We start from the raw sequence: 11550 nt of genomic DNA on the forward strand, positions 1-11550 counted from the left end.
GGGACACAGCCAAGGTCCATCTCATGCTGCTTCCTGCCAAAGTGACCCCCTTCCCGGCATAAAGTCATTTTCCGAAGGAACAGAGTATTTCTCCTGGCTGTGAAGGAAATCACATCACATCGCACCAAGTGTTTTGGACTTGGAGGAATTACGCTGATGACAAATGAGTAACAAAAAGTTCCTTCAAATTGAAAACCAGACCCATGTTGGTGGGCTCTATAGTTCCTTTGTTTTGTTTTGTTTTGTATTTAATCAACGAAACCCCTTTTCCTCAGGGCCTGACCTCAGCCCTGGGAATGGTGCCTGGGCTGAACTTAGGCCCTGGGCTGACTGAGCCCATCACTCCTTGTTAGACCAACCAGCCCATAGGAACACAGTGAACACATGCCATAGAGAAAGCTTCTTTTGGGGGCAACAGAGCGAAACCCCTTGACCTTTTGTCCCTGCTGGGAGCTGCAGAACAGCTGGACACCATCATGGCCCCTTGGAGTGAGTCACTGGGGTGACTCTATGGGGACAGTGTGGCCACTCAAAAAGGGACAAGTCCTCCTGTCAGCACTGGGGACCCTGTGGGGTGGGCAGAGCCCTTTCCAAAAAATATGGACATAGAAGACTGTAACTCTCTGATGTCTATTAAACCTCACTCTGAAAATCCCAACCGCACGCCCTGTTCTAGCACCTTCCACCTGCACAGGCTGATGTGGGCACATGAAAATTATTCATCCCCCTGACCCCAAGCCCATGGGAGAGTGCCCATGGGGGGGGGGGGGGGGTGCACCAGCAAAACCTGCGAATGTGGACATCATGGAGCTGGAGACAAAGTCAGCATCTGCTTCCTGCCCCCCCTTGCTGACCCCTTTCCCCACCAGCCCCAGTTCTCTGGAAAGTCCAGTTTACTGGGAAGTTGGAAAAAAATGGTTGGTTTGGCTCCAATTTGGCTGGAGACCAAGCTCCAGTGAATGGAGATTTCCTGGCCCCCTCCAGTCTCTGTTCCCAGCTGCACCAGGGAGGGGTTTTCCCGGCTCCAGGTCGTGGTGCAGCCTCTGGCACCACTGGAAGTTTCAGGAGAGCAGTGACGTTGAAACAGTCTGTGCAATGTCACTGGTCCAGAAATTGCCAGCATATGAGGCCTTTTCCAAGGCTGATGTGTCCAGTGGATGATCCTGCAGGAGAAGGGCAGCACTCCATCATTTTACACAAGAGTGTCTTCCAAGGTTGGTGCAAGAGGGGCGGCTGCTGCTGCTGGACTTCGTGTGGGAGAAGAAGTTCCTCTTGCAGGCTGCATCTCCAAGGATGCCCACAGCTCTATATCATCCTATCCTATAAAACTCCCGCTGCATCAGGCAGGAAAATATCTCACATGAAGGAGAGCACTGGCAGGTGATGTGGCTGTTAGTCCAGGAAGGCAGGTGTGATGCCTTCAAGCTGTCAGATGCTTGTTGCTACCTCGGTGCTGCCCCAAATCCATTCTGTGCTTCAGCACCCACCAAGGATGGGTTCAGAGCCACCTGTGGGCATTCTGTGGAGCAGTGAGACCAGTCCCTGCTCTCCCCACCCCTCTCGAGGGTGGTGGGGTGGGTCATGGACATTCATCTGCTCCCAGCCTGCAGGGTACCCATTGCTGCCAGCACCACAGACCAGAGGGGCAGGAGATACTGAAGAATGTGGAAAATGTGTTGCCACGGAGACGGATGCAGAACTGCTTGTGGGGACGTGGGTTGGGGGATGCTGGGTGAGACATGGTGTCCCCGGCAGCTGCCCGGGGCCAGAGGATGCTTCCCATCGGTTTGCATCGCCGTCATCACTCCGTAGAGACGTTGTTCTCCCCCTCCCCAGGGCGCGTGCGAGCGGACACGCGTGCGATGGCCGGACTGTCACCACGGCGCGTCACTGGTGACACCGCAGCGCTGCCTCACACATGAGGGAGCAGGATTTGCTCTCAGCATTTTGGGTCAGTTCCTTGGCTTGCCAGACCTGCAAAATCTCCTTGCCCACAGTCAGCAGCGTTGGAAGGGACACTCACTGGTGCAGCCCAGAATTCCCAAAAGAAAGAAATAAGGAATTTTGACAGTAAATGTTTCCTAGGGGACCTGAAAGGTGTCCATGATGGTGGTGTGATGGGAGATGATGAGCAGGTGTGGTGGAGCAAAGGAGCAAGAATTTGGGGATGGTCCTGGTGCTGGCTGAGAAGATTTGGTGATTTATGTGGGTATATCCCAGCTCTAAGGCCTCTGGCTGGGGATGCTCAAGCTCATTTTCCCCTTCTTTCATTATAAACCACATTTTTGGCTTCTCCATCCCACCATTTCTCAAAGGATTCAAGGTTGCTTCATAACTTCTGTCTGATCCATCTCTCTGAAGAACCAAGGAGCTTCTGGAGGTGAAAGGGCTCCCCTTTGCAGAGAAATTATTCCTTCCTTATTTAAACCCCAAAAGAGCTTTTTTTAGTCCAGACTGCAGCCCTGTGTATCACTTTTCCTGGTGACTGTGGTTTCATGGGCATGATGACTCCTGCACCTGTTGGTACAAACCACTTCATTGAGAATTTTTTCCTCCCTCTCCAGACCCTGAGTTTAAAGGCTGCTGCTTTATTTACTGATGAACTCAATCAATTATCATAGTGTATAATTCGCTACGCTGCTTTCCCAGCTGTGGTGATGTTGCCATGAGGGAGATGGGGAAAAAACACCCCTCCAGTCCAAATTTTTCATCTAAACAAACAGCTTTTTTACTGATCCTACCAAAAAAATAAAAGAAACACCCCAAGCAATCAGGCTTTTTGCCATTTATTTCAGACTTCTGATTGCTAAAATAATTTTCAGTGGTCCCAGTGAGTGTTGAGGCTGGTGGAGCCCCTCAGTGTCACCTGGATTTGGGGACTGTAATGGCAAGAGGGACCCAGAAGTCCTTGCTCCTGCTGTCTGACTGCAAAAGGTCTCTGCTGAGCAGTTTGGCAACACTGTGAGGCTGTTTCCAGCTTTTCCCTGTATTTAAGGTGTGTTGAAAGCCTGGTGTGTCCCCTCTGAATGGGGATGGGGGGCAATGGGCTGTGGAGGATCTCACCCCGGCCCCATGGCAGCAAGTGTTGCTTTATCACTCAAAGTGCATGCTCAGTGGAATGCAGCAGAAAGCTCCTTATCATCACAATTTCCACCCCACCCTGTAAAAACTCTTTCCAGCACATTCCTGCCCTAGGATAAGAGTTTCTTGTCCTGGGCAGACTGGACCTGGTGCAGGTGTGGGGACACACGTGTTCTGGGCTGGCTGCACGGGGCAGCCTGGAGGGACCATGTGTTTTCCCCAGCTGGGCAGCTCAGTGGGGCTGGAGGTGAGTGGGAAGGGGATGAACACGCGGTTTTCACCATCAGATCTCCTCAGCCTCAGTCCCAGACTGGGACCAGTTCCAGCAGCCCAGGGATGTGCCCATTGCACAGAGAGCTCCAAGGATGTGCTGTGATACTGCAAGGCCCTGAATATGCAGCATGCTGAAGGCTCAGGGCTCCTAAATGTTTCCCATGTTTTGGGAGGGTCCTAAATAAATGTAAGATACCAGTAGTCCAGCCTTTGGGGAGCCCCCAGCCACAGTGCAGGATATGTGGACAGTGCCGGGCACAGTCAGGAACTTCACAGGGCAAGAAGTAAAAATCCTGGCCAGAAACCACTGCTAGTTCTTCGTCCTTCATCCTTCTTCCTGTCCTCCTTCATCCCTCCTCCCTCCACCTTAATTTCTCATCCTTCATCTCTCATCCTTCATTCTTTGTCCTTCATCCTTCATCCCTTATCCTTCATCACTCCATCCCCCATCTTTGCCACTCAGCCAGAGCTGGGCATGATACAGGGTGAGCAAAGAGGCCAGCGTGTTCCCTCTGCACCCATCAACCCAATAAAACATGGCAAAGTCCATTATTCCCTTCCCTTCCCCCCTCCCTCCCCCCACCCCCCCCCCCCAATAAATGAAAACAATCCCAGCCCTGAGGCGAGCGAGCGTGACTGTTCCGGGAGCATTAATCATCCTCTGGGAGCCCAGCGCGGGTTATCGCCGCTGTTTATCCAAGCTGCTATCAAAAAATCGCCATAAATGCGCCTTCAACCTCTTCTGAAGGAGATGAAGCATTTGCAGGGGCTGCGCTGGGCTGATTGTATCGCCTGCCCCATGCAGCAAAGTTGTGTTCCTGGCGAGGAGGAGGACAGGGTGGCTTAATTGCTGCCAGGAGGAGAACCAGAGTCTTTCCCAGCTTATTTGCAGCCCGGGAAGGTGCCAGGTCTCTTGCTTTGTCCCAGCTGGGAATTACTTGGTTTTTAGCCTTCACAGCACCCCAGGGAATTGGAGATCAACTGTCTGGATATGACCCAGCGCTTAATCCCAAGCCACCTCTCAGACACCCTCTTGGCAGCCACCGAGCTTTCCAACATGACTGTTATTTTTTCTCTTATATTTAGTGAAAAACCATTAATTTAGCCCCGGGTTTGGGGTTTCACATGGAACAGCAGCAGCTGAGGTTGTTTCAGGTGGTACCTGAGCTCCTCTGAGGCAGCTGGGCTCTTGAATTGCAATGCTTGGGGGAGGCATCTTGCAAATTAACATTTCTTAGCAATAAAATTTTGGTTTAGGAAGGAGAAGAAAGAAACCAACCAAAAGAAGTTAAATCAGCAAAATGGTAATTTAATAATCTGTGGTGGAGAGAGGGAAGCTGCCCATGCCAGGGTGGGAGGAGCAGTTGGGCGAGGACAAGAACTGCTGGTTTTACCATGAATTATCGGTTGATGATGCTCTGATTGATCCTTGGATTCTTGACAGCCCAGGACAAACCTGGAATGGGTGCCAGGCTCAGCCAATAGCTGGGGATCTGGAGCAGCATCTCCAGAGCCACTTCAGCTCACTGAGGTGAAGGAAGCTGTGGTGGTTCTGAGCACACCTAGGCATCCCTGAACATTCCCCCAAGCATCCCTGAGCATCCCTGATCATCCTCAGGCAGCCCCAAGCATTCCTGACTATCCCTGAGCATCGTTGAACATCCCTGAACATCCCTCAGCATCCCTGAGAAGCCCTGAGCATCCCTGGGAGGCCTTAGGCAGCCCTGAGCAGCCCAAGCATCCCCTCAACCTGCAGGTCCCTGCCAGGACAGCACTGGTTCTGCTCCCTGACTGGCACATCCTCATCCCAGCAGTGTCGGGGGGATTTCATTACCCACAGCTCAGGGAAAGCTCAGGCAGATTTAATAAAGCCATTATGCCCCTGGCAATGCCTTTAATTAAAGAGCTCGTTACAAATGGCTGCTGATCCCTGGTAAGAGGAACTCGGCAGTGGAGCGGCTCGTTTGTCCCTGGATTGGCTGCCACCGTGGCCCCTCAGCAAACACTGCCATTGTCCCTGCTGCGTGGATGGGACAAGATCCATGTCCATTTAATCCTGAAGGCTTAAGGGCTGCTCTCTTTCCTTGTCTGCTGGAAGCTGAGATAGTTCAGCTGGACACATGTTTATAAACATTTCTAAAGCTGTTTGGTATTGGGTTACACAGTGCTGCTCTCATCAGGGCGAAACTTTATGTCTTGCCAAGTATCCTAAAGGATGAATCCCCAAATCTCATCCCCTTTGAAGATTTTCCAAGGGTCTCAGCTGGGCTGTGGTGGGGGGAATTCTCCCTCTGCTCTGCCCAGCACCCTGGTCAGCCCATCTCAGCCATGGCACAGCCCAATGGCTCAAGGTTTGCAGTTTATGGTGGCTTTTATGGCTTTAGCAGATTACTCTGGTAAGCAATTTTCCAACCAATGATAAATCCCTAGCGTAGGCCAGGTGGTGGATCCCCCAGCAGTGCCATACCCCGTATCTCGTACCTCACCTCCCTCTGCTTGGGGTGGTGGCTCTGGGACTCTGCCCCAGGCTGCAGCAGGGCCCGGACTTTCCTGTTGCTGTGTCAAGTCTCTGCTAGGCTCTGGGGCTGCATCGGGGTTTCAGCTCTGCTGAATCATGCCGTGGTGGTGGTGGTGGGTCCCCAGCTCCTGGGGTTTGTGCCCCACGGCACAAGTCCCTGGTGTGGGGGAGAAGGGAATGGGGATGTTGGTGGGAGTCTCAGCTGGGACTTCAGGTGCCTTTACTCAGGGTTTCTCCATGGGTGAGAGCAGCCCCGAGTGCCCAAGGGAAGAGCTGGGGGAGCAGCCCTGCACCCCAATAGAGGCTGTTACACCTGATCTTCTGCAGCAGGGGAACACCAGATCCCACCAGCCACTCCAGGTCCTGGGATTCTCCAAGCTGCCATGGGTGGTCCAGGGCAGAGGGTGCTGCAAACCCCGCCATGGGTAAGGGTCCACTGGCTCCCATGGGTGCTCTGGCTCTGGGGGTGCCCCGGGTCCCTCTGAGGGTCCAGCCCTAAGGATGCTGCCGTTCCCACCGGGTCTGTGCCCGGTCTCTCTGTCTCCTACGGGTGATCCAGGGCCGAGGATGCTCTCGAGCCTCTGGACGGTCCCTCCCTCCCCAGGGCGCTGCGCGCCGCGGGCTCCCGGTGACATCTAGTGGTGTCACACACAGGGACCGATACAGGGACCGACGCACACAGACACAGGGACACGGACACACGGACACGGCGGGGGGGTGGGGGGGCGGATGGTCCGAGGATGCTGCTCGCCCCGGTGCGCAGCGCGGCACCCCCGGGGACCCTGCCCGCACTTGGCCAGGAAGAGCAGAGTTGGGGACACCCTTCCTCTCCCCCCCAGTTCGCCTTATTTCCCCTCATATCCTTTCTCCAGGCTTCTTCTCCCTCAGGGATTTCCCATGGGGACTGCAGGATGCGCTCGGCAGTGCTGAAGGGCTTGCGGTGGGGGAGATGGAGAGTGGGGGGTCATGGCACCCCTCTGCCATTCCCCGATCCACCAGCCCAGCTGAGGGGTGCTGGCTCCCAGGATGTCACTCTGGTGCTGCTGGTGGATGCAGGGACGAGCCAGAGCCATGCAAGGCCCAAAGACAAATGGTGACAAAGCCTCTGTGCAGGGGACAGTCGCTGGGGTTGTGCAGGGAATAGTCCCTGGGCTGACCCGGTAGGGCCTGGGGCATCCTGGCCTTTTTGGGGCTGGGGTGTCACAGGGTGCAGGGGCTCAGGTGGGTGCCTGGAACAGCCAGGGGTGGAGGTGTGTCACACACAGTGACTCATCTGCTTGGGGACTGAGTACACAGATCCCACTTCACGGTGATCTCCCTCTCACTTTTGGAGCCCCCCTGCCTCCGCTCCTGCCTGCGGTGACACCCTCCCACTGCAGCGATGCCGGGGGTGCAGCTCCCCCTCGCTTTGTCATCGCTCCGTTGCCGTGCCAACGCGGTGGCCGTGTCCCTGCTCAGACATTGTCACCGCTGGGCCTGGCACAGGCAGCACCACCCGGCACCCACAGGTAGGGCTGGGGGACATGGGGGAGCTGCTTGGGTGTCTGCCTCCAATGCCCCCAATACATCGCTTAGACCCTCCTCAGCTATGAACTGGAGTGAATCCCCGCCCCTGCATGAGCCTATAGCCCCCACTGAGAGCAGAGACAGTCCCTGAGACCCCCCTGGGATTTTGGAGAGTCCCAGCCAGAGGCCACAGTGAGGGGCTGCCAGGCTGTGGAATGTGCATACGGCATCCTCCCCTCCAGGGGACGTGGGTTAACCAGATTTAACCAGAGAAAAAAACCCATGAAAAGTAAGGCACACTGGATTTGCCCTGGGAGGGGGGAACTGGGGCTGTGCTTGGGGCTGCTGGGGGAACCGAGGTTGGGAGGGGAACAGGCAGGTCCTGGTGAAGAGGTCCAGTCACCTCCAGCTTTCCCAGCACTCAGTGGTGGGTAATGGGCAACTCAGAAGATCCCTTTCCCAACAGGCACAGCCTGTGTCCCACTGCCAGGGCCTGTGTCTGGGGGTGTTCATTCCCTGTCCCTCCATCCTCGGCGCTATTGGGGACTGTGTTTGCCCTGTGTGAGTGCCAGCAGGGCCAGATGTTTGCATCTGGTGGGAGGGCAGGACCGGGTTATATGGATCCCCACCTGGGATCTCTGGAGGTACCAGCAGCCGCTTGGCGTGATGACAGTGTGGGGAAGGCTGTTGTGATATGGGGGGAGCCAGTGCCTCTTTCTGTCCCCCCCAGCCTGGTCCCCCTTCCCGTCCCACAGAGCACCCCATGGCCCCAGGCGGTGCGACTGGACACAGGCGGCCTTTGCAGTGCAACTTAATGGGATAAACCAATTCCCTTAACCCACTTATCTGGCTGATCCAATAAAGGTGGCTGGGAATAAAGTGTGTGCGTGGTCTTAATGCATTCCCCTTCTCCACGCTCCCCCGGTCCTGGCAGCACCATGGGTCCGTCTGCCACAGCTGGCAGGGGGCTCCTCCCCAGAGGCAGTGCAGCGGGGCTGGGGCAGAGTGGGGACGTTGGACCCTGGGACTAGGACCAGCTGGCTCTGGGTGACAGGGAAAAGGAGAGGTGGCTGTGACAGTGGTGGAGGTGGCTCTAATCCATCGAGGGATAACCCAGCACAAAGCACAATGCAGGTGAGTTGTGGGGGCCATGGGAAGGGTCTCTGGTGTAGCTGTGGTTGGGTGACACCATGTGTTTGTCCCCCGCACCAGCACAGACATTCACTCATCCCCACGTCCCCAGGGGCCATTGCTTTTGTCATGGAGGGGGTCCCTTGCTTGCCCCTGTGCTGCCTTCCTGTATCAGGGTTTGAGGGTTGTTGTGGGGGTCTGGGTGGGCTGGGAAGGGGGTGAAGGTGGGACATGAGATGGGCAGGGAGTGGGAGGGATGGGGATGGAGGGATGGGAATGGAGGGACAGTGCTGGAGGGATGGAGATGAAAAGGATGGAGGCAGGGACAGGCACAGAGGGACAAGGATGGAGGGGTACAGATGGAGGGACGGTTGTGGCAGGAGGGCTGGGGCAGGAGGAAGGGGGCAGGCAGGGCAAAGGCAGGGGCAGGAGGGTTGGGAAAAAGGACAGGAGCAGGGTGGCAGGAGCAGGAAGGTTGGGAAGGCCAGGAGCAGGCAGGCGGGGCCAGGAGGATTGGACAGGAGTGCAGGAGCAGGCAGGAGGTGCAGGAGCACGGGGCTGGGTGTGCCGTGGCGGCTGGGAACCACCTCCAGGTGTGGGTGACGCAGCGAGAGCAGGAAGCGCCTGGCTCCGGGGCAGGTGAGGGTGGAGCGGACGGTGCCGGACGCTGCTCGGAGCAGGACCCTACCCGAGGTCCGGCCAGCCGGGACCTGCTGTCACTGGGGCCGCTGTGGCTTCGCCCCCCCCTCCTCTCTGTCCCTGCAGGCTGCCATGGACGGGGCCCCGCCGCCCACCAGCCCCACCGGGCTCTCGGCGTACGTGGCCGTGTCGCAGCTGCTGGGCCTGACGCTCCTGGCCACCACAGGTGCCTGGCTGGGCCGCTACCGGGGCGGCGTGGCCTGGCACAGCCCCCTCCAGTTCAACGCCCACCCCCTGTGCATGGTGCTGGGCATGGTGTTCCTCCAAGGTGACGGTGAGCAGGATGGTGGGACACGTGCCCTGTCCCAGCTGCAGCCTCCAAAGCCTGGAGCTGTGCTTGGGCAGGGAACAAAGGGGACAAAGTGGTGACAAAAGACACGGGGAAGGTGCTCCAGTATCACTGGGCGATGCTGGGTGCCACCCAGGGAGGTGGGGGGTCCCTGTGCATGCTCAAGTACCCTCTCTGTGCAGCTCTCCTCGTGTACCGGGTGTTCAGGCACGAAGCCAAGCGCTCCACCAAGGCGCTGCACGCGCTGCTCCACAGCCTGGCACTGGTCATCGCCCTCGTGGGTGAGTGCCGGGCTGAGGGGGGTGGATGGGGCAGGATGTGGCCCTGGTGGTGGGTGACAGGCCCTTCTCTGCAGGCATCATCGCTGTCTTTGAGTCGCACCGGACCAAGGGCATCCCCAACATGTACAGCCTGCACTCCTGGTGTGGCATGGCTGCCTTTGTGCTCTACCTCCTGCAGGTGAGGGCTGCGGAGCTCCTGGGCCCCCGGGAGGGAAGGGACTCCGCAGAGCCTGTGACATCCCCGTGTCCCCACAGTGGCTCCTGGGCTGTGGTTTCTTTCTGTTCCCTGGTGCCTCCTTCTCAGTGAGAGGACAGTACAAGCCCCAGCACATCTTCTTTGGCATCACCCTCTTCATCCTCTCCATCACGTCCTGCTTGTTGGGCATCACTGAGATGCTCCTCTTCAAAATCAGGTGGGTGACCAAGCTGGGGTGGGGGGGTGCCCCAGTCCCTGCTCAATCTGTGGCTCTTAAATCTCCCCTCGAGGCCTTTATTTCTGCTGCTGCTGAGTCACTTACCAGATGATGTTTAACAAGGGCCTGGATCCTGCAACAGCTTTCTTTGGGAATGTCGATAAAATGCCCAGTGCCACCTCCTTGTGTCCAGGTGTTTGCAGAACCACCCAGGACATTCATGTTCCTAAGGCCTCTGCCCTCACAGCTGGAGGACACAGAGATGGCCCCAGCTGCACACTGGGGTCCCCACAGCCCCAGCACTGTGGGGACAGGGCTATGGGGCACCCCAGGAGCCATTTCCCTCTGGCAGGGAGGGTACTGGGCTGCCTATAGCCCTAGTACAGGATTGTGCCACCAGGTTCATCTGCTGCCACCAAGTGTCTCTCCTCAAAGTGAGCAAAACACCGACATTCCTCTCTTGCTCTGATTTGGGGGAAGGGACCTTTCCCAAGGTGTGTGCCTGAAGGATGAGGATGAGTAGAGGGTCCCAGCCAGGGTAGGGACAGGCCACCCATCTCTTAAGGCTTGAGCATCCCTCTCCACCCCCACAGTGATTCCTATAGCCACTTTGTGCCCGAGGGCATCCTGGCCAACACCCTGGGGGTGCTGCTGGTGGCCTTCGGGCTGGTGGTGTGCTACGTGCTGACACGGGAGGAGTGGAAGCGCCCGCCACTGGCTGAGGAGATGGCCTTGTCCATGGACTTCAAGACCCTGACAGAGGGCGAGAGCCCCAGTGGTGGCAGCCAGTGACATCCCCAACTCCTGGTCTCCGGCATGGGCTCCTTGTGACGTCTGAAATGTTCCTGTGCACCCTGTCCCTGGTGGTTTGCATCTCTGCCCAGCCCTGGGTGACAACAACAGCTGGGGAAGGACACGCTTGGTGCAATGATGCCCTCTGGACTCAGCCTCGCTTGGCCTTAATCATCCTTAGCTCTCCCCTCCCCAGTCCCTGGTGACCCCCAAATCCGTCCCAGCTCTGTGGGAATGGCAGTGCTGTGGGCAGGGCAGGGGCTGGCAGGGGTATGAAGGAGAGGGGTCTCCAGGCTCTTCTCTGCTCTGGGGACAGGGAGTGGGAGCACAGATTTCCACCCTGTGGGCAACCAAAGCCTATGGCCCGTTCCCAGTGGGCAGAGGGGATGTTTGCCCCCCCTGGGATGTCCCACTCACTGGCAGCCCCTCACCCTCCAGCATGGCCACTTGTGGGGGACGCTCCCCTAAAGGGCTCTCCAGGAGTGATGCTCTGCTTGTGCAGGTTCGGCAGCTTCGTGTCTGAAGTGTTTTCTCCCCATGCATGATGTGTTTGCTCAGTGAATGCTC

The 11550-nt window shown here is 57.1% G+C and overlaps 1 protein-coding gene across 1 annotated transcript; it reads left to right on the top strand.

Moving 5' to 3' along the window:
- Positions 1–9280: 9280 nt before the first annotated feature.
- Positions 9281–10983, top strand: CYB561 (cytochrome b561; the record flags this gene model as incomplete). Its single annotated transcript, XM_082297597.1, has 5 exons — positions 9281–9482; positions 9680–9778; positions 9853–9956; positions 10034–10191; positions 10785–10983. The coding sequence occupies 5 exons, from the start codon at positions 9281–9283 to the stop codon at positions 10981–10983; spliced, it is 762 nt and encodes a 253-aa protein (XP_082153723.1).
- Positions 10984–11550: the final 567 nt, after the last annotated feature.

The sequence above is a fragment of the Coloeus monedula genome, assembly GCF_965178545.1.
Source record: "Coloeus monedula genome assembly, chromosome: 26".
Taxonomy (NCBI): Eukaryota; Metazoa; Chordata; class Aves; order Passeriformes; family Corvidae; genus Coloeus; species Coloeus monedula.